Source organism: Carlito syrichta, unplaced genomic scaffold, assembly GCF_000164805.1.
Source record: "Carlito syrichta isolate Samal-C Ts95f unplaced genomic scaffold, Tarsius_syrichta-2.0.1 Scaffold144990, whole genome shotgun sequence".
Lineage (NCBI taxonomy): Eukaryota > Metazoa > Chordata > Mammalia > Primates > Tarsiidae > Carlito > Carlito syrichta.
In genome coordinates, this window is record NW_007089086.1 from 38,462 (window position 1) to 66,199 (window position 27,738).

The 27,738-nt window shown below is 34.2% G+C and overlaps 1 protein-coding gene across 4 annotated transcripts in view; it reads left to right on the forward strand.

Moving 5' to 3' along the window:
* The window catches only part of KANSL1L (KAT8 regulatory NSL complex subunit 1 like), a 122,085-nt gene that overhangs the window by 22,085 nt on the left and 72,262 nt on the right, over positions 1-27,738 (forward strand). For all 4 annotated transcript variants that reach the window (XR_503740.2, XM_008050364.2, XM_021708728.1 and 1 more), the window contains exon 2: positions 8,047-8,188. Coding sequence is in view for 3 of the 4 variants with exons in the window: in XM_008050364.2 (XP_008048555.1) it covers positions 8,047-8,188 (142 nt within the window). In the remaining variant the exon portion in view is untranslated. The remainder of the gene's footprint in view (positions 1-8,046; positions 8,189-27,738) is intronic.

Sequence of the window (27,738 nt, forward strand, 5' to 3'; positions counted from 1 at the left end):
CCATTATTAACCTTGAATGTAAATGCACTAAATGCTCCACTTAAAAGATACAGCTTGACGGAATAAATAAGAAAATATGATCCAACTATATGCTGCCTACAGGAAACTCACCTTACCCATAAAGACACATATAAGCTTAAAGTAAAAGGGTGGAAGAAGATACTCTATGCAAATGGAAACCAAAAGCAGGCAGGAGTAGCTATGATAAAACAGACTTTAAAAACCAGTAGTAAAAGACAAAGTAGGTCATTATATAATGATAACTGGAGCAATTCAGCAAGATAATATAAGAATTTTAATTATATATGCACCTTACATTGGAGCACCGCAATTCACGAAACATTACTATACCTAAAGGAAGAGAGGGACAGCAATACAATACTAGTGGCAACTTTTGTACCCCACTCACTTCGCTAGAAAAATCATCAAGACAGAAAATGCCTACATCAAACAAATAGAAAGATCACAAATTAACAACCTAACATCACACCTCAAGGAACTAGAAAACAAAAGCAAACCAAACTCAAAGTTAGCAGAATAAAATAAATATGAAAGCCCAGAGAGGAACTAAATTAAATAGAGACAAAAAAAATTACAAGGGGTCATTGAAACAAAAAGTCGGTTCTTTGAAAAGATAAACAAAATTGATAAACTAACTAAACTAACCAAGAAAAGAGAGACACAATCAGAAAGTTAAAATGAGACATCACAACTGATTCCACAGAAATACAAAAAATCATACTATTATGTACAACTATGTGTTCACCAACTAAAGCACTTAGAGGAAGTGGGTACATTTTTGGAACACACAACCTCCTTAGATTGAACCAGAGAGAAATAGAACTTCTGAACAGACCATTAATGTGTAGTGAAACTGAATCAGTAACAACAAAAAAACCTTCCTCCCAAAAAACCCACAACCAATAGATTCACAACTGAGTTCTACCAGACATTCAAAGAAAAATACCAATCCCCCTGAAACTATTCTGAAAAAATTAAAGAGGAGAGAATTCTTAAGTCACGGTTTGAGGACAGTATCATACTCAATCCAAACTCAGATAAGGACATAGCATAAAAAGAAAACTGCAAATCAATACTTCTGGTGAACATGGACGTAAATATTCTTAACAAAAATATTAGCAAATTGAATCCAACAGCACATGAAAACTATAATATACCATATAATCAGGAGTGATTTATCCCAGGGATGCATGGATGATTCAACATATACAAGTCAGATAAGTGTGATATTTCACATAAACAGAATTAAGGGTAAAAATCATATGATCATCTCAACAGATGCAGAAAAAGCACGAGATTAAATACAACGTCACTTCATGATAAAAAATTCTCCATAAACTAAGTATAGAAAATAATACCTCAGCATAATAAAGACTATATATAACAAAACCACAGCCAACATCATAATTAATGCAGAAAAGTTAAAAGCATCCCTTTACAAACTGGAAAAAGACAAAGATGTTATCTTACCCAACATAGTACTGGAAGTTCTCACCAGAACATTCAGTCTAGAGAAGAAATTTAAAGGTCTCCAAATTAAAAAAGAGGAAATCAAATTACTCCTCTTCTTTGATTATATAAATTTATATCTAGAAAACGCCAAAGACTCTACCAAAAACTCTTAAATTTAGTAAATGAATTTGGTTAAGTTTCAGGATATAAATTAATGTGCAGAAATTAGTACCTTTTCTATCCATCAATAACAATCTAGCTAAGAACCAAATCAAAAAGGCATTCCCATTTACAGTAGTCACCAACATTAAAATTCATGTGACTATATTTAACCAGGGACATTAACAATCTCTAACGAGGACTACAACACACTGATAAAAGAAATAATAGGCTGGGGTACAGTGGCTCACGTCTGTAATCCCAGTACTTTTGGAGGCCAAGGTGAGAGAACTGCCTGAGCCCAGGAATTCAAGACTAGCCTGGGCAACATAGCAAGACCCCGCCTCTACAGAAAATAAAAAAAAATTAGTCATGGTGGCATGTGCCTATAGTAGCTACTCAGTAGGCTGAGGTGGAAGGATCTTCTGAGCCCAGGAGATCGAGGCTGCAGTAAGCCATGATCATGCCATTGCACTCCAGCCTTGGGCAATAGAGTGAGATTCTAACTCAAAAAAAAAAAAAAAAAAAAAAGAAGAGGGGAGGGAAATAAATTATAGATGATACAAGCAAATGGAAGAACATACCATTCTCATGGATTAGAAGAATTGATATCAATAAAATGACTGAACTGCTAAAAGTAATCGACAGATTCAAGGCAAGCTATACCAAATTACCAGACCCATTTTTCACAGAGTTAGAATAAACAATTCTAAAATTCACATGGAACTAAAAAAAGAGCCCAAATAAAGCAGTCCTGAGCAAAAGGAACAGAGCTTGAAGCATCACATTACCTCACCTTAAATTACCCTACAAAGAACAACATGGTACTGGTGTAAAAATAGACACATAATGAAATATTCAACAAAAATACATACTGGAGAAATGACAGACTATTCAGTACATGGTGCCAGGAAAATGGAATGGCCAAATGCAGAAGAATGAAACGATCCATACCTCCCATCATATACAAAAATTAACTCGATGGTAAAGACCTAAATAGAAGATTGGAAATTATAAAAATCCTAAAAGAAAAACTCTTTTGGACATTGGCCTAGCCAAGAATTTATGGTTAAGTTCTCAAAAGCAAACACAACAAAAACAAAAATAGAAAGATGGGACTTAATTAAACTAACAGGCTTCTGCACAGCAAAAGAAACAACCAAGAGAGTAAAAAGACAATCTACAAAATGGGGGGAAAAATGTAAACTAAGCATCCAACAAAGTGTTAGTATCCAGAATCTACAAGAAACTCAAACAACTAACAAGAAAAATATAACCCCACTAAAAAGTGGGCAAATGATATGAACAGACATTTTTCAAAAGAAGACACACATGTGGCCCACAGACAAAGGAATACACTACCTTTCTGAGGAGTGACTGGTCTCTCTCACAGTTCAGATATCTCCACTCAGAGATGTCTTTGCCCTGTCTTGACCAGAGATAGGAGCCCCACCTTATGGTCAGTAGGCTGTGGACTTTGATCACTAAATCAGAGAGATGCAAATCAAAACCACAGTGAGATACCATTTTATACCAGTCAGACTGGCTACTATGAAATTGTCTAAAAATAGCAGATGTTGGTAAGGATGTAAAAATGTTGGTGAGGGAATGCTTATATGTTGGTGGAAATATAAATCGGTACAATCTCTTGAAAACAGTATGGAGATTTCTCAAAGAACTAAAGACGGGGCTGCCATTTGACCCAGCAGTCCCACTACTGGGTATATACCCAAAGAAGCATCAGTTGTTCTACCAAAAAGATACTTGGATTCATATGTTTATCACAGCACTGTTCACAATAGCAAAGATATGTAATCAACCCGTGTCAACAGAGTATTAGAGAAATAAAATACACACACACACACACACACACACACACACACACACACACACCATGGATACTACTTGGCTGTAGAAAAGAATGAAGTCATGTATTTTTCAGGAACATGGATAGAACTGGAAGCCATTATCCTAAGTAATATGACTCACACGGAAAGTTGAATACTGCATGTTCTCACTTATAAGTGGGAGGTAAACAATGAGTCTACATGTTTAAGTAGAGTGGAATAATTTTCCCACATGGAGACTCCAGGCCCAGGTGGCTTCACTGACTAATTTTATTGAGACTTAAGTAATAAGTAGCCATATATTTAACTGGCTAAATATTCCAATTTTACATACACTCCTTCAAACAATATAGGAGGAAGAAACACCCCCCAAATCATTTTATGAGATGAGCATTAGCTTGGTTCCAAAGTCAGACAAAGATATGACAAGAAAACAGCAGCTCCGTATCTGTTTTGACTAGATGCAAAATCCCTAAATGAAGTATCAAATAGAGTTTAGCAAAAATAAAAATATGTCATAACCCAATGAGTTTATACCAGGAGGTCAAAACAGAGATGTAAGTTCATGATGTTGACAATGCTAGTGAGAGACATTGCACTCAAAACTTGGTTTAAACAGCTTATACTTCCTTCAGTAAGTAAGGATTGAAGGAATATCCTACCTTTCTGAGGAGTGACTGGTCCCTCTCACTGTTCAGGTGATCTCCACTCAGTTATCTTTGCCCTGTCTTGACCAGAGATAGGAGCTCCACTTTATGGTCAACATGTTGTGGACTGTGATCAATTTAGCACGCTCCAGAGAAATGCAGGAAGTCAGTGTTGGTGGTCTGGCAGACCTGACTTATATGCTGATTGAGGAGTCTGGACACTGAGTTTGCCTCACATTCCTTTGGGTTCACTGTTGCATTGGCTTCTGAGTGGTTATGTTGTAAGTTGTACAAATTGTTATATTGATGGTTATGTAAGTTGTATATGTAAAACATGTTTTGACTTTGGGTTACAGCAAGTGTTAATCTAATCTATTTTGAGCAAGTTAGCCATGTATTTAACTGAATAATAACCATAATTATTTTTTGGAAAAATAAGTGTTCAAACAAGAAAACAGTTTTTAGGGGAAAATTTGTTTACCACTTTTAAGTATGGCAGACAGATTTTGTTCACCCCTATTAAAATGTAAAATAAGTTACCTTTCTCAGAAATTTATTTTACACATCACAGAACAGTGTGATTTAAGTTACTTAAATTCAATCTGATATTGCTGTTTTTCAGTGCTAGTATAATTTAATATAGAGTATGGACAGAAAAGTGATTTTTGTAATCCTAATTTCATCAGAATATCTTCACCAGAAGTACAATAATATGAGGTTTATGAAAATACTCACTTTTCTGTAGTATACTTGGTCATTAGGTAATCATCAATTTGATAACCAAGCCATGCCGCATATTACAGGGCAATTTTGCAATTGGAACAAGACTTAAACAATATTTCAGAGCATCTTTGATTTTTGATTTTCCTATGCATACTTCTACACCATACTTCTGTAAGTCCTATTAGTTTTATTTTTTTTTAATTTTTACTTTTTAAAATAGAATCATAGCTTACAATGCAAGTCCTGTCAACTTTAAAGTGATTCTTGTAGATCCAAGATGTCAGGCCTTTATTGGACCTGGAGTTGGCAAATATACTTTCCCAGTCTATGGGCTGTCTCCCTGCCTCTTGATGGTTTCTTTGGCTTTGTAGAAACTTGTCAGTTTAATGAGGTCCCACTTGTCTATCTTATCTCTTATGGCCCATGCATTTTGGATATTACTCAGGAATTGGATGCCAGTTCCAATTTCCATAAGGGTGTGTTCTGCATTTTCTGAGGTTCTTATGGTTTTGAGGTTATACATTTAGGTCTCTGATCCATTTAGAGTTAATTTTTGTGTATGGGGATAGATAGGGATCTTGTTTATCGCAGCATTGTTCACAATAGCAAGGACTTGGAACCAACCATGCAGTCCATCAAAAGTGGACTGGATTGAAAAAATGTGATACGTTACAGGATGGAATACTACACAGCCATAAAAAAAGAACAAAATCATAAATTTTGCAGCAACCTGGATGAAACTAGAGTCTATAATACTAAGTGATCTCTCACAGAAACAAAGATTTGAGTATCACATGTTCTCACTCATATAGTGGACCTTGAACATCTATCATAACACTATAAGAAAAGAACTGACAGTGGTGGGAAACTATGGGGGGGTAAGGGAGGGGAAGGGAGGTGGGACTAACAGTAGTGAATATCTGTCTGGGGATGGGGAGACACCCCTTATCAGCAAGGGTGCCTGAATGATACATATTTGTAAACCTAACCCTTAACTGTACCCCATAATTTTAAAATTAAAATTTTTTAAAAAGTGATCCTTGAATCTATCCTCCTATGTACATATCTTTATCTCCCTCCTATTCCTAGTCCACGCCATTTTTGTGTGCAGTGTTTTAGTCAGAATAGGCTATATTTAGAGTCTCAAATTAGCCTTCTAGACTCAGTGGTCTAGCACAACAGAGATCTACTTTGGCTTACATAAAATCCGTTGTGTTTTGGGCTATGATGCTCCTCTGTTATGTGGCTATATTATCTGCACTACTGGCTTTGAAGATCCTCTGGTGGACTGAAAATGACAGTGTCACTTTTGTTCACAGCATATTGGTTAGAACTAGTTACCTTGCTCCAATCTAAGTGCAAGTAAGGCTGAGAAATTTAGGGTAGCACATGAAATATTTGGCAACTGCTGTTTCTCTACCACACCCAGATTATTATAGCTACATATTTATTGGTTTTCTTATTTTGTCTCATGTCCTCCTACAACTTGTCCATCTAGTAGACCAAGTGCTTGTTACTGGCTTGTCAGTAGTTTCCATTTTGCACTAAAATGCAAACACTATCTTTACCTATCCAAGATACTATGTGCTATGGCCCTTATCTCCTCTTTTAATTTTATGACTGACATTTAGTGTTACTAAGTATTATCTATAAATAGTGTATTTTGAATAGGTATTTTATTTTGTCCATTGTTATGAAAATGTGATTTTTAACAGTGTCAAATATACAAACTCACAATAATGACTATAAACTAAATAAATAATACCAAGAGAAATCCTAATTTATATAGTATGTTTAATTACATTATATGCAATTATAAGTTTTTAAAAAGTTCTTGGAGACATTGATATAATGTAAAATCCTGTTATGATGAATGAATGCTATATAGCAAAGTTATAATACTTGTGTTCTGTTTATCTGACAGCAAATTATCTTTTAGAATAAATGTTTTCTTTGGCTAACGTTTATGTGAAAGAAATTCCATTGTGGTTAAATGCATTTTAAAAAATTAATAAGCTTTACTTTTTAGAGAAATTTTAGGTTCACAGGAAAATGGAGTGGGAAGTAGAGTTCCCCTATACCCTGTCCTCACAGACATACAACCTTCTTTGCTATCAGTATCCCACACCACAGTAATGTATTTGTCACCGTTGACTGGCCTACATTAAACACATCATTATCACTCAGAGTCTGTCATTTACTTTAGGTTTTACTGTTGGTATTCTGCATTTTGTGGGTTTTCACAATAAATGCATATTTGGGATAAATTTTTAAATATAAGGTTCATATATTTTTCCATTAAGTAGTTGTTGCCCTGCAGCTGTACCTTCAATTTCTATCATTTTTTTCTTTGCATCTCACACATACACCACCCATAATCCTAAATAATTGTTTTTCTAGTTGCAGTGGTTGGAATATTTTCATTAAGTAGATACTCTGTAATCTCACAAACTATGGATTAGAGTAGTACTCTTGCCAAAAGATTGAGGAACTAGGAGGAGGTAGGATTCAACCATATTTTTAAATATACTTGAATGAAAGGGTTTAGATAAATTCTTTGTGATCTCTGGATTGTAAATTCTGAAATTCAGGTATCTAAGAAGCTGTTTATCTTAACAAGCATCATAAGAACTATATGTTTGATATGCTTATTTGAAATGTAGCAGAGTATTTATATTTTGACAATTTTTAAAATTTGATTTTAAGTATTTGCTTAGCTAATAATAACTGATTTAGCAAATGAAAATCACATGCAGTAAAGTATACTACAATTGTTACATAGATTGAAATCTAGCACAGTTCAAATGGCTTATCCAGTACTTGACATCTACTTACAAATACAAGTTTTGTGTAACAGTTTTTACATGGTATAGCTTTTGTCATTCGTGCTTCCCTTTTTTTGCTGGCCCATTCCTATTTAAGCCCTTCAGCATTGATAAGGTAGCATTAAGTAGCAGAGGGATTATCTTACTATAGCAGATGTAATATTGAATAAAAATAGGTATTTGTAGGGTGGAAAGGTAATAAAATTCAGTCTTTTTCTTTGACAAGAAGTCAGTCTGCCATTCTCTTTTCATGAAATTAGATGTTTTTAAAGGTAATTGGATTTTATGATAGGAGTCAAGGAAGTTATTAAGCAGTCTCTCTGAAAATTTGATTGCCCTGGCTGTGACTAACAGTGTATGTCTTGTTCACAGTAACTGTAGTACTGAATGGAAGTGGCTTGAAGACAGAGCAAGAGTTGGCAGCAGATGGACTTGGCTTCAAGCCCAGATTTCAGAGCTGGAATGCAAAATCCAACAACTAACAGACATTCACAGGCAGATCCGCGCCTCTAAGGTATTGTGTGTGCTTTTCTATTTTTGTTAAAAATTGTTAGTGTTTTGGTCCCTTCTCATTTCATCATATAAAAATTTACGACAAGGTTTTGTTAAAATGTAGCTAATGTATGTTAAGATTTTTAATATATTAATTGCTATAAATTAAAGCTATCTTTGTAATGTCAATTGTGTTTAACCAAGACCATTTAATCATAGTTTTGGTGCAATTCAGATTTTAGTTAATAGAAATTATATTCTTTTTTCTTCAAACTTTTTATTGTAATAAAATATATATAACATAAAATTTACCATCTTAACCATTTCTGAGCATACAGTTTAGTGTTAATAAATATATTTATGATGTTAGGAATCCATCAGCATCTATCTCTGTAACTCTTCTCATCTTTTAAAACTGAGGCTCTATACCCATTAAACAATAACTGCCTATTTCCCCTATCCCCAACCCCTGGCAGTGATGTCTGTTTCTATGATTTTGACTTTTCTAAGTACCTCATATGAGCGATATCATAACAGTATGTGTCTTCTTGTGGCTACCTTTTGTGACTTAGCATAATGTTTTAAGTTTCATACATATTGTAGCATATATTGGAATTTATTTCCTTTTTATGACTGAAAATAATATTATATACATATATATCTCCATATTGCTTATCCATTCATCTGTTAGTGGATATTTGAGTTGCTTCCATGTTTTAGCTATTGTGAGTTTGCTATGAATATGGGTATAAAAATATCTCTTTGAGGCCTGGTTTCAATTCTTTTGTGTATATTCCCTGAAAAGAAATTGCTGATTCATATGGTAACTCTATTTTAAATTTTTGTGGAGCCACCATATTCTTTTCTGCAGTGACTACACCAGTTTATAGTCTCACCAATAGTGTATGAAGGTTCCAATTTTTGCAAATTCTCACCAATATTTATTTTCTGTTTTTTAAATAGTAACCATCCTAATGGGTGTGAGGCAGTATCTCATTGTCATTTTGATTTGCGTTTTCCTAAGGATTAGTAATATGAGCATCTTTTCCTGTACTTGTTGGCCATTTGTATATCTTCTTTATTTTTCGAAAAGTATCTACCCAGGTTGTTTCCCTATTTTTGAATTGGGTTCGGTTTTTTTTCTTGTTGAGTTTTAAAAGTTCTCTATATATTCTGATATTAATCCCTTATCAGATATATTGATTTGCAAATATTTTCTCCCTTTCTGTGACTTGCCTTTTAACTCTGTTGGCATTATCTTTTAAAAAAAAATTTTTTTTTTGAGTCAAAGTCTTACTCTAGCCCAGGCTGGAGTGTAGTGATACACTTATGGCCACCTCAGTCCCAACCTGCTGGGCTCAGGAGATCCTTCCGCTTCAGCCTTCCAGACAGCTGGAACTACAGGCACGTGCCACCATGCCCAGCTAATTTTCTTATTTATTGTAGAGACAAGGTGTTGGCATGTTGCCCAAGCTGGTCTCAAACCTGTGGACTCAAGCAATCCTCTTGCCTTCGCCTCCCAACGTGCTGAGGGATTACAGGTGTGAGCCACCACACCCAGTGGTATTAGCTTTAGATGCTCACATTAAAAAAATTTTGAAGTCTGATTTGTCTATTTTGTCTTTTATTTCCTGTGCCTTTGGTGTCATATCCAAGAAATTATTGCCAAGTTCAATGTCATGCAGCATTTACTCTTTGTTTTCTTCTAAGCGTTTTATAGTTGTAGGTTCTACATTGAGGTCTTTGATCCATTTTGAATTATTTTTTGTGTATATTAGGTAAGGGTCCAGTTCACTTGTTTGCATTTGGATATTCAGTTTTCCCAGGACCACTAGCTAAAAAGGTTACTCTTTTTCCACCAAATTACCTTGTCACTTTTGTCAAAAAACATTTGACTATGTATATAAGGGTTCTAGATTCTCTGTTCCATTGATCTATATGCTGTCTTCATGTCAGTGTGACACTGTTTTAATTACTGTAGTTTTCTAGTAATTTTTGAAATCAGGAAGTATGAACCATCTAGCTTTGTTATGCCTTTTCAAGATTGTGTTGGTTATTTGGGGTCCCATGAGGTTTCATATAAATTTTAGGATGGATTTTTCTATTTCTTTAAATAGACTCATTGAGATTTGGATCGAGATTGCATTGAATCTCTTGTTTGCTTTGGGTTGTATTGACATCTTAAGAGTGTTAAGTCTTCTAACCCATGAATGTGGGATGTGTTTACCATTTATTTATATCTTCTTGAATTTATTTCAATAATGTTTTATAGTTTGTACAAATCTTTCACCTTCTTGGTTAAGTATTTATTATATTTATTCCTAAGTATTCATTCTTTTTGATGCTATTATAAATGGAATTGTTTGTATAACTTTCTTTTCTGATTGTTTATTGTTAGTATATGGAAATGCAACTTTTGTGTGTTGACTTTATATCTTGCTACTTTGCTGAATTAATTGATTAATTTTAAACTTTTTGGTGGACTCTTTATGGTTTTCCACAGCAGAGATAACTTAGCTTCTTTCTTTACAATTTCATTGTCATTTTTTTCTTTTTCTTGCCTAATTGCTTTGTCTAAAACTTAGTACTGTGTTGAATAGCAGTAGTGAAAATGGGCATTCTTGCCTTAATTTTGATCTTAGAAGAGAAACCTTTCCATCTTGAGCCATTAAATATGATGTTTTCTGTGGGTTTTTTATGTATGGTTTTGTTATGTTATGGTAGTTTTCTCTTATTCATAGTTTGTTGACTTTTTATCATAAAAAGTTGAATTTTTTTCAGATCCTTTTTCTGCATCAGTTGAGGTGATCATATATGTTTTTTTCCCCCTTAATTCTGTTAATGTACTGTATTACATTGATTTTTGTATGTTGAATCATCTATGCATTATGGAATAAATTTCACTTGGTAATGGTTTATAATCTGGTTAATATGCTGCAGAATTTGGCTTGCTAATTTTTGGTAGAGACTATTTCCATCACTGTTTATAAGAGATATTGATCTGTAGTTTCTTTTCTTGTAGTATCTTTGCCTGATTTTGTCATCAGGGTAACACTTGCCTCACAGAATCAGTTAAGAGGTTTCCCTTCCTCTTCCATTTTTTGGAAAAGCTTGAGAAAAATTGGTATTTTGACTTCCTTAAATATTTGTTAGAATTCAGCATCAAGGTCACCTGGTCCAGGGCTTTTCTTTGTCATGAGATTTTTGATTACTGATTTAATCTATATATTAGTTATTAATTTATTCAGATTTTCTATCTCTTGGTAGGTTTTGGGGTTCTAGAAATTTGTCTATATCATCTACGTTATCCAAATTGTTGATGAACTATTGTTAATACTACTCTCTTATAATCCTTTTTATTTCTTTAGAATCAGTAACAGCATCTGTTTTATTTTTTATTTTAGTAATTTGTGTCTTTTCTTTTTGTTGTTTTAGGTCATCTAGCTAAAGATTTGTCAATTCGGTTGATCTTTTCAATGAACCAACTATCCTGAAAAATGTTTTTTGTATACTTCAGAAGAACTTGTGTGTGGTTGTTGTTGCGTAGCATGTTTTGTACATGTCTATTATACCCAGTTGGTTTATTGTGTTAAATTTTCTCTTATCTTTCATCTATTGTTCTGTTCATTATTAAGAATGGACTATATAAATATCTAACTATTATTATGAACTGTTGATTTCTCTCTTCAATTCTATCAGTTTTGCTTCATATATTTTGATGACCTGTTATTAGGTGTGCAAATGTTTATAACTGCTTTATCTTCTTACTGTGTTGAACCTTTTATTAATATATAATATCCTTCTTTGCCTCTTGTAACCTTTTTTTGATTTAAAGTCTATTTTGTCTGATGTGAGTATAGCCTTCCTTGTTCTCTTTTGATTACTACTTAAAATGTAATATATTTTTCATTCTTTTATTTTCAACTTATTTGTGTCATTGAATTTAAATTGGATCTCATGCAGACAGCATAGATTGATGATATGTTTGTATTTATTCTGATTTCTGTCTTTTGACTGGAGAGTTTAATCCGTTTACATTTAAGGTAATTACTGATAAGGGTACATTTACTTTGCTATTTTGCTGTTTGTTTTTAATGACTTATTGCTTATTTTCTGTTACCCATTTTATGCAATACTGTCTTCTTTAGTGTTTAGGTTTTTTTTTTTTTACAGTGAAATGTTTAAATTCCTTTCTCATTTCCTTTTGTATATATTCTTTAGCTATTTCTTGTGGTTACTGTGGGAATTGCATTTAACATCATAAAGTTGTAACATTGTAAGTTGAATTTATACCAGGTTAACTTTAATAATGTTACCAAGCAAAAGGGACTTGCTTCCTGATACACTAGAAGCCAATACTGTGATACTGGGTTTTTGAGATAGGAAACATTTTTTATTGCAATTAACGAGGAGACAGAAGTCTAGCTAAGCTGTCTTTCTGTGCTGACTTTAAGGCAGTAATCGTATTATAAAAGGTTTATAAGGCAAAGTCTGATATTAGCAGATGGTTGGTGGAGGGAAAGGGGAGGTCTGGAAAGTCCTTGGGCTAACTCGTGAATCACATGTGCAAAGGCTGGGGGAGTTTGTACAAAACATGCAGTGGAAATTCAGGAAGTGCTGTCAACAAGCTCATTCTGCTCAAATTGCAGTTGGCTCTATTGGTTCCAACTAATTTCAGCAAGTTTTTAAAATCTCAGAACAGAAGAAGTTACAGCATTTCAGCTATTTGTTTATTTGCCATCCTGTGTAAACTCAATAATTTATGTTAGTTGCTTTTTTCTTTTTTTTTTTTTTTAACTCTTTTGGGGCATAGTTTCAATAACATACAAAGACTCTGTTCCTTCATAACAGGTTTGTTCCCACTCCTTTTGGTTGTTAATATCGCAAAATGACATTCTTATACTTTATGTGTCCTAAAACATAAATTAATAATTATTTAAAATATATCAGTACCTTAAATTATGTAGAAAGCAACATGGAGTTACAAACCAAAGTTATGACAAGACTAGCTTTTAGACTAATGATTAGCTTTTAGACTAATTCTTAAATCAAATAGAAAACTAAAAAGTGGAGTTATAAACCATTGTTACAATAATACTAGCTCTTATAACTGCAGATGAGATTTTTTGAGTAAAAATCTTTACTGAAATTTTTATTTTTTTCATACAGCTTCAAGTTACTATCTACTATCTTTGCAGGACTTCCTTAAGCATTTTTTGTAATGCAGGTCTAATGATAACTAATTCTCTCATCTTTTCTTTATCCGAGAATATCTTAATTTCTTCTTCACTTTCTTTACATTTGAAAGACAGTTTTCCCAAATATAGGATTTTTGGATGACAGGCTCTCCCCCGCCCCCCCATTTTGAGTGTATTGGCCCCCTGCCTTCTGGCCTCCAAAGTTTCTCATAAAAAGCTACTGATAATATTGTTGAGGAACTCCTGTATGTACTTCTCCTTTGCTGCTTTCAAGATTTTTGTTTTTGTCTTTTGAGAGTTAGGTTATAATGTGTTTCTGTGTGGTTCTCTTTGAATTCACTTTACTTGGAGCTTGTTCAGCTTCTTGGATGATTGTATTTATGTCTTCCATTGCATTTAGGAAGTTTTTACCCATTTTTTCTTCAAATATTCTCTGTGCCTCTCTTTCTCTTTTTCTCCTGGAATTCTCCATGTATATGTTGGGCCACTTGAAGGTGATTCCACATGTTTCTTAGTCCCTATTCACTTTTCTTCAATCATTTTTCTTTCTGTTCCTCAGACTTGATAATTTCTGTTGTCCTGTTCTCAGGGTCACTGATCTTTCTTCTGCCTGTTCACATCTGCCTTTGAGTCCCTCTAGTGAATTTTTCATTTCAGCTCTAGAATTTGTAGTTTTCAGCTCTAGAATTTCTGTTTAGTTTTTTCTTATATTCTCTAACTTCTTATTGAATATTTCCATTTTGTTCATACTTTTTTTTTCCTTTTTGCACGTCATTATTTTAGTTTTATGGGCATCTTTAAGATGGTCATTTTAGATTCTTTGTTTAGTAGCTCTTCCATCTGGTTGCTTCCGATTTTCTATTTACATTTTTTTCTTTGAACATGCCATACTTTTCTGTTTCGTTGTATGTTTGTGATTTCTTTCTGTTGAAAACTGGACATTTGTATCTAAGATGTGGCAAATCTGGAAATCAGATTCTCCCCCTTTCCCCAGGATTAGATTTTTGCTATTATTTTTGTTTATTATTATTATTATTACTAGTTTTTATTGTTATAAGCTGTCTCTGTGGAAAGAATTAACCTGAGTGTAAACCTAAGATCTTCTGAGCTCTTTTCTGAGGATATACCTTTCCTTCCATGCAGGTAGTTATTTCTAATTTTCTCCATACTTATAGTTCTTTTTGAATGTCCTAATCTTTAATGTATGGCTTCCAAAAAGGGGAAGAGAGAAAAATGAAGGCAGAATTAAAAATAAAGAGTGCTGGTGACCTTTTAAATTCCCTGGAAATTCTTCAGCCAGAGAAGGGAATTGCAGCAATCGGGGGAGGCACCACAACAATGGCTCTCTGCCTCTTTGTCTGCACCTCTGTGATCAAATTAATGATCAATGCATATAGAGCTTTCATATTTGGAAAAGAAGGTCTTTTCCTCCACCCTGCTTCTGTAGGCTGTGTGCAGGTTGCTTCAAGAATATATCCATGGCTGGCTGCCATTGGGCTAGGTATGGAGGTGGGTAGCTGCTACTGTGCTAAGAGCTGAAATTGACCAAATTAACTGGAATTTACTATCCAAGCCTGTCCTTTGAGGCTGCAAGTCTCCAATAGATTCTACATTTTAAAAATAGTTACATCAGACAGATTCTGCCAATGCAGGTATTATCCAGGTGGGGAGATAGGTTCTTGGTGCTTCTGACTCCAACACAAAGAAATGATCAATTTTCGAGTTGATGAATATGCTAATTACCCTGATCTGATCACTATATATCCTGTGTATTGAAACACCATTACGTGCCTCATGAATATATATGATTATCATTTTTCAATTAAAAATAAAATAAAATAAAAAGAAATAAGAAATGTGCTGCATTAGCTAGCAGTTTCTGACATCAGCATCACTAGACTCTTTTGTATGTATCAAAATATTTTCATTTTATCTTCACTTATATTTTCGACTAGTGTAAACTTTAAAGATTCTGTTTTAAAAATTTTTATGTTACTGTTGAAGAGTCTGCTGTCAATGTGATTGTTTTTCATTTTTACATATTCTTTCTTTTTTATCTGGTAACTTTTAAGGTTTTCTTGTTTATTTGTTCTACATTCTTACCAACAAATCTTTATGCCATTTGGTACACAATTTAAACTGTACAGTTTACTAAATTTTGACAAATATTTAATCATGTAATTATCACCACAATCACAATATAGGACAGTGTTATCACTTGTAAAAATTTCACTCTAGCCAGACACAGTAGCTTACGCCTATAATCTCAGCACATTGGAAGGCCAAGAGGGAAGGATTGCTTCAAGCCAGGAGTTTTAGACCAGCCAGGGCTACATAGTGACACCCCACATCTATAAAAAAATAAAATAAAAATTAGCGAGGCATGGTGGTGTGTGCCTGGAGTCAGGAAACTGAGGTGGGAGCACGGCTTGTGCCCAGTAGTCTGAGGATGTGGTGAGCTATGATCATGTCGCTGTACTCAAGCCTGGATGACAGAACACGACCCTATCTCGAAAGAAGACAAAAACAAACAAACAGAAAAACCCAACCAAACAAAAAATTTCACTCTGCTTTGCAATCAGTTTTCTTCCTCCCAAGTTCCTGCCTCTGACAACCACTGATCTGTTTTCTATTGCTATGGTTTTACCTTTTCTAGAAAGTAAGTCAAGTCATAAAACATGTAACCTTTTTTATATTTGACTTTTTTTTTTTTTTTGCTTAGCATAATGCTTTTGTGATTCATCTATGTTGAATCACATAAAATTTTTTTAAATTGTTGAGTAGTCCTCCATTTTATGGATATACTATAATTTTTTTTATCCATTCCCTAGTTGATACAAACTTAGTTTGTTTTCATTTTTGGTTATTATGAATAATGCTGCTATTTACATTCATGTCTAAGTCTTTTTTTTGTGTAGACATTTTTCTTCAGAGTGCACATTTATTCTGAAGTTTTATATCTTTCTTCAGTTCTATTATTTTTCAAATATTATCTCTGCTAATTTTTTTCTATTCTCAGTCTCTGAAATTCTCAGTAGAATGAGAGTTTAAAACAAGTTTTTCATGTCTCTTAACCACTCCTTATTTTTTATCCCTTTGTTTCTCTGTACCACAGGGAATTCCTTACTTAGTTTGCTAATTCTGTCTTTTACTGTATTCTACCTAGACTTTTTACTATATATTTGCTTTTACTTTGTGATCATACTTTTCATTGATAATATTTCTAATAAGCCTTTTAAAAATCTGTCTGTTTAAACCAATAAGGGAATATTAGGGAATAGGTTCCTAGAAGTTCAGGACTATAGAAAGTTAACAAAACTGACTCCCTCTAGACTTCATATTATAATAGACAGGATTGAGCATACAGTACCTCTGAATAGTAAAGGACCAAAATGATTCACAGCAAAATATCAGACTAAAAGTTGCATCTTCAGTAAAACCTTTAAGCTGAATAATTACCCTGAGGGCTGTGGGGAAGATTAAAATGTGAATTTTTCTATCAGAGCTCAACAGCTCTATGAGACTCCCAAAAACAGCAGAGAAAGAGGGAGAAGAAAATGAAGTATGTAGGTAGGTATGGGGGTTAGAAGGTAAAAGAAATATCCTTTCAGAGCATGTAAAAGAACTGTAGGTGTGGTGTGATTGTCAGCACTTGGAACTACCTGAAAGCAGATAGACTGGAAGCCTTCTGAGTTTGGGGGTGAGTTGCATTGCCAAAGAAATTATAGGCTTGGTCTAAAAAGAACCCCTTGGCTCTTTGATTGGTTCAAGACTTATACCAGTCCTTGGGACTGCAACCTTCGATGTACAAAAAGGCTGTGAGCTTTGCTGTTCCCAAAGAAGGAATAAACATCTACTGATATTGCCAAAAAAGGCAATGTAAAAGAAAGAAACTTTCAGAAACTAACTCAGGAACATGGTCAGAAAGCACCTTTTAATAGGGTGCAAAAGTCAAGACCTAATTAAACTCTGCTTCTAGGGCAAGGAGCTCTTACAATATCTGTCCAGCAGAATTTTGGCATGAATGTAGTCTAATGACTGATATATATTCTTCCTCCTTCACTTTTCCAAGTGGGAATGTTTTCATCCCTATTCCAGCACTGAATATTGAGTCGGGGGAGAGACAGGTGTATTTTTAGATAATGGACCAAGAGTAGCCATATTCTGACTTGATGAGGAAACTACTGCACATCTCCTAGAGTTCCTGAACCTTGAACTGAATGTAGTGATTAGCTGGGACTTCTTGTCTCCTAAGGGTATTGGTTTGATGTGTTCTGAAGAAGGAGCAAAGTAATATGTATTGCCTACAAGGGCATGCTTTGTCAAAGAACATAATTTGTTGCCTAATAAATCTATTCATATTCTCCCTGTATCCCAATCTTTTTGCAGTTTTAGGCAGAGTGGTTCTTGCCTGAGCTGTGGGAGAAAGTGACATACTCCACTTTTAGGACAGAGCATTTCAAAGCCAACGTGTTCATACTCTCTTCCACTGTGGCGACCTGGTGTGTTCCTGATGGCATAGCTATGAGAAGCAAGCTGCCTGAATAACTAAGACACCACTTGGACAGGAGTCTGCTTGGAGAGTTCTGTATTTACAGGGGACATTGATTGTATGAGTGAGAAATAAACCTGTATGTGATAAGCTACTAAGATTTTAGTGTGTGTTTGTTTTCATAGCATAGCCTAGCCCGTTGGCCCTCAAACTTTAGTGTATATCAGAATCACCTGGTTAGTTTGTTAAACACAAATTTACATCCTTACCTCCAGAGTTTCTGATTCAGTAGTCTGAGTTGGGGTCTGGGAATTTGCTTGTCTAAGTTTCCAGGTGATACTGCTGCAGAGGTTTGGGGACCGAACTTTGATAACTCCTGGCCTAATCTATTGTGACTAATTATGAGGGGTTTTTTTTAACTCCCTTTCCTTCCCTATTAGTTTTGAAGTTATATGTCCTACTTCTATTATTTTGTAGTCACCCGTAAATTTTAATATGCATATTTGATTTAACATCTAAAAGTTAGGATTGTCTTCTTGCACAGTGTAAAGATTTGAGGACACTACTCACTTCAAGTTAAGATATTGTTGTCTTATAATGTAGTTCCTACTTGTTTTTATGTGCCAAAAATTTATCATTATAATCATCATTATATTAGATAATATAGTTTATATGGGTTTACTTATATGTTATTCTATTTTAGATTCAAGGGGGTACATGGGCAGGTTTGTTACATAAGTATATTGCATGATGGGGAGGCTCGGGCCTCTATTGAGCTCTTCACCTAGGTGGTGAGCATGGTACCAGTGGGTGGTTTTTCAACCCGCATCCCTTTCCCCGCCTTCCCCCTTTAGTAGTCCCCAGTTTCTGTTGTTCCCATCCATGTGCTCATGTGTACCCACTGTTTAGCACCGCTTATAAGTGAGAACTTGTATATTTAACTTTTTGTTTTGGTGATAATTCACTCAGATTGATGGCCTCCAGCTGCATCCATGTTGCTGCAAAGGACATGATTTCATTATTTTGTATGGCTGCATAGTGTGTGTGTGTGTATACTATATTCTCCTTATCCACACTATTATTGATGGGCATATAGGTTGGTTCCATGTATTTGCTGTTGTGAATAGTGCTACAGTGAACGTATGAGGACGGGTATCTTTTTGATTGAGTGAGTTAGGCTGTTTGGGGTATATATCCAGTAGTGGGATTGCTAGGTCGAATGATAGTTCTATTTTTAGTTCTTTGAGAAATCTCTAAAGTGCTTTCCACAGGGACTGAAATAATTTACTTTCACACCAATGGCATATGAATGTTTTCTTTTCTCTGAAAACTCACCAACATTTGTTGTTTTATGGGTTTTTAATAATAGCTGTCCTGACTAGTGCCAGATGGTATTTCATTGTGGTTGATTTGCATTTCTCTGATGATTGGTGACATTGAGCATTTTTGAATATATTTATTGGCTGCTTGTATGTCTTCCTTTGAGAAGTGTCTGTTCTTGTCCTTTGCCCATTTTTTAATGAGATTATTTGTTTTTTTCCTGACAATTCATTTGGGTTTCTTATAGATTCTGGATATTAGTTCTTTGTCAGATGCATAGTTTGCAAATATTTTTTCCATTCTGTAGGCTGTTTACTGTGTTGATGATTCATTTGCTGTGCAGAAGCTCTTTAATTTAATTAGGTCTTTGCTGCATTTGCTTTTGAAGGCTTCGTCATGAATTTATTGCCAAGGCCAATGTCAAGGAGAGTGTTTCCTAGACTTTATTCTTTATTCTAGGATTTTTATAGTTTGAAGTCTTACATTTAAATTATTCATTCATCTTGAGAATTTTTGTGTATATTGAGAAACTGGGGTCCAGCTTCATTCTTCTGCATACAGTTAGCCGGTTTTCCCAGCACCATTTGTTAAATGAGTATCCTTTCCCTGATGTTTGTTTTTGTTGATTTTATCAAAGATGAATTAGTTGTAGGTCAGCAGTTTTATTTCTGAATTCTCCATTCTGTTCCATTGGTCTGTGTGTCTATTTTTGTACCAGAACCATGCTGTTTTAATTACTGTAGCCTTGTCATAGAATTTGAAGTTTGGCAGTTGATGCCTCTGGCTTTGTTCTTTTTGCTCAGGATTGCTTTGGCAATTTAGGCTCTTTTATTGCTTCCATATGAACTTAAGCATTGTTTTTTCTAGATCTGTAAACAATATTACTGGTAGTTTGGTAGGGATTGTGTTGATCCTGTAGATTGCTTTAGGCAGTATGGACATTTTTACAATATTGATTTTTCCAATCCATGAGCATGAGAATTTTTTTATTTGTATCATCTTTGATTTCATTCAGCAGTGTTTTATAGTTTTTATATAGATTTGGTTAGGTGTATTCCAAGGTATTTTATTTTTGTGTGTGGTTATTATAAATCAGATTGTGTTCTTGATTTGGTTCTCAGCTTTAGCATTATTGGTATATAGAAATGTAACTGATTTTTTAACATTGATTCTGTATTCTGAGACTTTACTGAAGTTGTTTGTCAGTGCTAGGAATCCTTTGTTGGAATCTTTAGGGTTTTCTAGATACAGAATCTTATTATCCCTGAAGAGAGATAATCTAACTTCTGATTTTTCTATTTGGATATCTTTCATTTCTTTCTTTCCTTTTTTTTTTTTTTTTTGGTCAGAGTTTCACTCTGTCATCCAGGCTGGAGTGCAGTGGCATGATCACAGTTCTCCGCAGCCTCAACCTCTTGGGCTCAGGAGAACCTTCCACTTAGACCTCTCGAGTAGCCTGGATGGACTACAGGCATTTGCTGCTATGCCTGACTAATTTTTTGATTTTTTTGTAGAGATGAGGTCTTGCTATTTTGCCTTGGCTGGTCCTAAACTCCTCATGTGATGCTGTCACCCTCCCTCCCAAAGTTCTAGGATTACAGGCTTGAGCCCCCATACCTGGCACCTTTCATTTCTCTCTCTTGCCTGATTATTCTGGCTAGGACTTCTATGTTATAGGAGTGGTTGGATATACTTACATATTTTTATACTCTCGAACCTGTCTTTTTTTTTCCTGAGTTAGATATGTTTCTTTCTGAAGTGTATTCTTTACTAAATTTTTCTCTTCTGTGAGAATCCATGATTGGTAGTAGATTTTCTTAGTCTTTGCATATCTGCAAATGTGTTTATTTCACCTACATTCTTGAATTAAAGATTAGTTGGATATAGAAGATTAGGTTGACAGTTTTTTCCCAACACTTTGAAGAGTATTCTTACAAAAATAATTTATATTGTTGCTGTCAGGAAGTTTCACGTCATTCTAATTACAATTTTTTTTTTTCTTCGAACTACCTTCAGCATTTTTCTCTTTGTCTTTCAGTATACTGCAGTTTACCTCTGAACTGTTTAGCTGTAGATTTGTTTTACTTTACTATTTCTTAAGTCTCTGGATGTATGCCTTAGCATTTCTGGAAAGGTCACAGTCATTTTCCTTTTGAGTAATTTTTCCTTCCTTATATTTGTCTTCTTTTTCTGGAATCATAGTAAGATATTTGACCCTTCTCATTTAACTCTGTCCTCTTAATATTAATCCATCTTTTTATGTTTCTGTATTATCATGTCTGATAATTTCCTCAGGTTTATCTTCCAGTTCATTAATTATCTGTATAGGTGTAGCTAATCTGCTTTTTAACCTATATATTGAGTTTTTAATTTTTTGGCAGTATCTATTTTTATTCATGCCTGTTTGGATAGTTTAATTCTTGTATAGGCTTAAGATACTTTCTTTTTATCATTGTGAACCTTCATTTACTTGTTCTACTCCTTGAGGTTCTTTGGGTCCTAGTAATCTTTGTTGTGACTTCTGGCTCTTACACCTGTAGATTGTGTCCTGACGATTTTATTTTTTATTTTTATTGTAAGGATACTGCTCTTTTGTGAGAATCTCATGTGGCCTAGGTGTTTTTCTCTAGATCATTTTGCATTAAGCCAGATTCCCTAAGGGTGTCTCCATCTAAGGACCTGTTTTGGGGTATTCAGATATCAGAACTCATCAAGGTAAGGGCCTGGGGTTTAAGTTTCTTAGCATAGACTAATTTTCATGCAGAGATAAAAGGAAGGTAGACATACTTGGTCTTCCTTTATTGCACAATAGGGTAGCTTTTTTTTTTTTCTTCACTTTTTAGCCCATCTGTATTCAGGACCAAAGCTTTGTTTCTTCTCTCTGTATGTGCTTTGTGTTCTAGGACTGATAATTATCTAGGGCTGATAATACACTTGTTGCTCTGATTTTTTCGTTTTATCTTTTTTTTTCCCCAGGCCCTTAGGGATTTTCCTTTCTTCCTTTTAATGAGCTAATTTGTTATTTGTTATTATTTTATATCCTGCTTTTCTGGTCATTTGTAATGGGAGATTTTTTAAAAAATCAAATGCATCTATTTTAAATAGAAAATTTGATAAGATTTGCCAAATGTATACTTGTGTAACTATGACAACAAGATACTGAATCTCGTCCCTATGCCTTTTTAGTCTTTCTTCATCTCCCCACCGTGAAAACCCCAGACAATCATGGATCTATTTTTTGTCATTATAAATTATATTTGTCTTTTGTAGAGTATTTTACAAATGGACTCATTATTTACACTCTTTGTTTGCAAGCAGTATAAAGTTCTGAGATTCATGTTTTTGTACATATTAATATTCCATTTCTTTTTGTTGCTTAATATTCTATTTCATGGGTGTTCTGCAATTTGCTCATTGGTTTATTTGCTCATTAGCATTTGGGTTATTTTCAGTTTGACATGACTTCTGGTTTGTGGGGATATCTGCTCTTACACATGTAGCTTATCTCCTTTGTTTATTTTTTATTGTTAGCTTATCTTTAAAAGTTGTGAACTTCTGGTGAGGTACAGTGGCTCATGCCTGTGATCCCAGCACTTTGGGAGGCCAAGGTGGGAGGATTGCTTGAGATCAGGAATTCGAGACCACTCTGTTCAACATAGCAAGACCTCATCTCTACAAAAAAATTAAAAACTTTGCTGGGTGTACAGGCATGTTCCTATAGTTTCAGTTACTCAAGAGGCTGCAGTGTAAGTATCACCTGAACGTAAGAGGTCAAGGGTGCAGTAAGGCTTGTTCATGCCACTGCACTGTATCTCGGATAACAAAGTAAAACTCTGACTCAAAAAAAAAAAAAAAAAGAAAAAGAAAAAGTTGTGAACTTCTATGGAAATCCCATGGAGCCTACTTTGAGGGTATATCTCAACCTACATTATTATGAATGAAATGCTATAAATATTTTATATAGATTTATTATGCCTCATCTGATATACTTGAGATCAGAAGTATTTCAGATTTTTTTGAATTTTGTATTTTAATACACATCATAATGATATATCTTGAAGATGGGACCCAAGTCTAAACATGAAATTCATTTATGTTTTATTTTATAAAATACTTTTATCACAAGTGAAAAATTCCACTTTTTCACTTGTGATGTCGTTTTGGCACTTAAAAAAGTTTCAGATTTTGACGTTTTTCAAATTTCAGTGTTTGGAAATTTCAGTGTTTGGAAAATTCCAATTTTTCACTTGTGATGTCATTTTGGCACTTAAAAAGTTTCAGATTTTGGAGTTTTTCAAATTTCAGTGTTTGGGGTTAGGGATATTCAATCTGTATATGTTTTTGTTTATATATACATAAATACACATACACGTGTGTGTGTGTGTGTGTGTGTGTGTGTGTGTGTGTGTGTGTACTTTTCAGTAAATGTCTAAAGTAGAATTACTGGTTCATATGGTAGATAGGTTTAAATTTTTAAGAATGTGCCGAGCTGTTTTTGAAAGTGGTTGTACCACTATGCAGTCCTATTAGCAACGTATGAAAATTTCAGTTGAGACGTATCCTCACATTCACTTAACATTGTCTATCTCTTTAATGTATATTTTTCATTTTTGTGGGTATACACTGGTATCTCATATTGATTTTATTGGTTACATTTTCTTACTTACAAATGATATTGAGGCTTTCTTGATGTTGTCACTATTTTAATGAAGTGTCTATTCAAATATTTTGCTCACCTTTTGAGGTGTTATCTATTTTAGAGTTGCAAGAGTTCTTCATATATTTTGGATACATGTCATTTGTCAGACATATTCTGAATATTTTCTTACAGCCTGTGGCTTGTCTTTTTGTCTTCTTATGTCTTATGAAAATGAAAGGTCAATTTTATTGAAGTCCAGTTTATCACTTACTTTGTTGTATTGTTTGTGCTTTTTGTGTTTTAAGAATCTTTGCCTAACCAAAGGTAACAAAGATTTTCTCCTTTGTTTTCTTCTATAGTTATTTTTAAAGCTTTGGCTTTTATTTTTAGGCCCATGATTTATTTTGAGTTATTTTGATCTATAATGTGAGTTAAGGGGGTCAAAGTTCATTCCAATAAATGAATTTCAGATACATTGTCCAGTTGGATATCCAAGTGTTTCAGTGCCATTCCTTGAAAATACCATCATTGCTTTACTGTATTGCCCTATTATCATTGTAAAAAAGAAATTGGTCATGTATGTGTAGGTTTATTTTTTGATTTGCTGGTTTTTTAAATCTGTTTGTCTATCTTTCTATTTATCTACCTACCTATCTGTCTATCTCTTTATGCCAAAACCACACTGTCTTGATGACTACAGCTTTATAATTAGACTTTAAATTAGGTAGGGTGAGCCTCCAACACTGTTTTAGTGATTAGATCTTTTCCATATATTTTAGTATCAGATTGCTAGTTTATACCATAATTTCTTCTGGCATTTGGTTTGGGAGTGCATTGAATATATAGATATATTTAAGGAGAATTAACATTTTCACAATGTAGAGTCTTTGAGTAAGTGAATACAGATTATCTTCCATTTATTTAGATCTTTAATTTTTCTCAACAATGCTTTGCAGTTTTCCATGTATATAGAGTTTTGTTTTTGTTTTTGTTTTTGTTTTAACATATCCTGTTAAATTTTCCCCACTTCATGTTTTGGGGTACTATTAATAATAGTTTCATTTTACCTTTTGGTTTTTATTATTAGACTTTAAAGTATAATTGATTTCTATGTATTAACCATGTATCCTCTGATCTTTCTAAACTCACTTGTTCCAGTAGCTTTTTATAAGTTTCTTAGAGTTTTCTACATTTATGACTATGTCCTCTGTGAATAAGATATGTTATTTGTATCTTCTGTAGAACCTGTATTTTTTCTTGCCTTATTGCATATGCTAGGAACTTCAAGTTCTATGGTAAATAGAAATGATGGGTGAAAACATCCTTTTCTTTTTTGTAATCTTAGGAGGAAAGCATTCAGTCTTTTACTATCTCTCTCTCTCTCTCTCCCTTTTATCTCTACGACATCCATCTGATAAACTCTTATGTCCAATATTGTACCTAGATCCTGGTATTACTTTTGATGACGATAGCATAACAGCAATAAACTATAATGTGATGCATATAATACATGAGGAATCAAAACTCACAACAACCTTCATTGATAGGTATTGTGTACATTTTTCATGTAGTGTTATCAGAGAGAAAGTAACTTGCCAAAAGTAAAAAATATCAAAATAAGCTACAAAACTTTCCATATGTGATAAATATATACACAATATAACTATAATGTAAGAGAGAAATGAGTACAATAAGAAAAATAGGAAATGTGGGACTTCTGGTGAACAAAAGGCCCTGGAGATGAACTTGAATGCCTGGTTTTAGAGGTAATCATTCAGATTTTATTTGGAGAATTTTTGTAGAAATGTAACATAGCAAAAAACATACATTTTTTGTTTCTCATATTAGCTATTATGGCAGCTAAGTGCATGATAGACTAATGAAGAAAGAAAATGTACCAGGGAAATGTTTTCTAGACGTTCTAGTATGTAATAAAGATGAGAACCGAGTAATGTCTGATGGTAACTCTGGAGGTAAATATCAGAGAAATATCTAGATATAACAGAGAATTGTAAGACAGATTGTACATGACAATAGAGGAAAAACCCATATGTCCTCAAAGATAGGGACTTGAGCCTAATGATGTTTTAGGAGGTATAGTTTTTTAAGAACAAGAGGATGTCACTTAAGGTGCTTTTTCAGATCACACTTGTGACAGTTACCAAGATTTTCCCCACCCCGACATAAACGCGCGCGCACACACACACTCACACACACACACACACACACAGAAAAATATTGATAGACAGTTATATTTTCACCCACTTCCCAAGTGATTCTGATTTAACCATTCTCTCTTAGTTATTGATCTGCTATTTCCAAGAAAGGAGAAATGTACTTTATTTATAATAAATATGATAAAAATGAACTTTCTCATACATTGCTTGCTTCTGTTGGACTTTTTTTTGTTGTGATGTCATAAAGGAGTTAAAATATGTGATATTGTAGAAGGGAGGTCTCTGAGAATATGTGTATTTGGAGTTATTTTAGTAGAAATGGCAGTGGTGAAACTGTGTTATTATATTGCAGCAGTTTTTAAAGAAAACTTATTCCTCTCTCCTTCCTTCTCCATGTTCTTCCTTCTCTCCCTCTTCCCTTCACTTTTTCCCTATTTTCCTTTCATACATAGTTAGGTGCCTATTGTGTGCTTAGGATATGTATACACTGATGAACCAAAATATACAGTCACACATTTTCAGAACTTTCAGTCTAATGGTAGTAAAAACTAAACAAATGCTTGCACAAATAAATGCTGTTTTTAATCCAACCAGGGAAAATTGAGCATGGTATTTCCCTAGCTTAAAAAATATATTACTTCCTGAAAATTATAGGCCGCTTGAAATTTGAAGCATATTTTCCCATAGCAGCAATAATATAGAGTTCTTATGAAGTCCCGAGAAGTCCTATTTAATCTAAGTGTTGCTCAGTTTCTCTTTGTAACTTTGTTTTTGTGGGAAAATGTGTCTATATGATAATGCTGTAGACATATTGAAGGCAATCTAATATTGTAAGGTTGATAGGAATTGGCTTTAAAAGAAAAAGTCAAGAAGAGAGGGCATCAGAGGGTACAACAACAATGATTAATAAGTGTTAGATTCTGTTTATCATGAGTTTATATTATAGGAAGGAGGATAAAACATGTACTAGTTGCTATATAATGTAATATGTTCAGTAACACATGTTTTTATTCAGATGCAGAAGTGGCATAGAGAGGGTACTTACAGGTAAGAAGGTTAGAGAAAACATCAAGAGAAAGAAGTGAAGTCTCAGTATGACTTGAAAGATTAGATGGTAATCTTCTTGATGAGCCAGTGGAACTAGAAAAGAGCATTTTTGTTATTATTAGTTTTTAGTTTGAAGGCATGAAACAACATGGTCAATTTCAGGAATGACAAAGTAGTGTGGTATTCAAAGAAGCGTAAAGTATGAGTTGTACAAGAACAGGAGCCGAAGCCAGGGAGTGACGCAATTGCTTAACGCCTTATAGGAATTATTGGTGGTGTCTTTAGGAAGCTGGGATAGACATAAAACCTTGGGCTTACGAGTTCAGTCTGTTAGATTTGAGGGGATCATGTTCAAGAATAGTTGCTTGATGGAAGTTTCATACTAAATTGCTGTAGTTACTTTTTCTATTTGTGCACACTTATCTTTACAGGAACCCTCAATTGTGATTTCCGAGACATCTCAAGAGACAATTAATCTCTTCTTTTTTTATCATTTTCTTTATTTGTTTTTTTGTTTGTCTGTTTTTTTGAGTTGGAGTCTCACTCGGTCGCCCAGACTGGAGTGCAGTGGCCGCTCCCGGCCACCACAGCCTCGACCTGCTGGGCTCTGGCGATCCCTCCGCCTCAGCCTTCCGAGTAGCCGGAATTACAGGCACGCGCTACCACGCCCGGCTAATTTTTGATTTATTGTAGAGATGG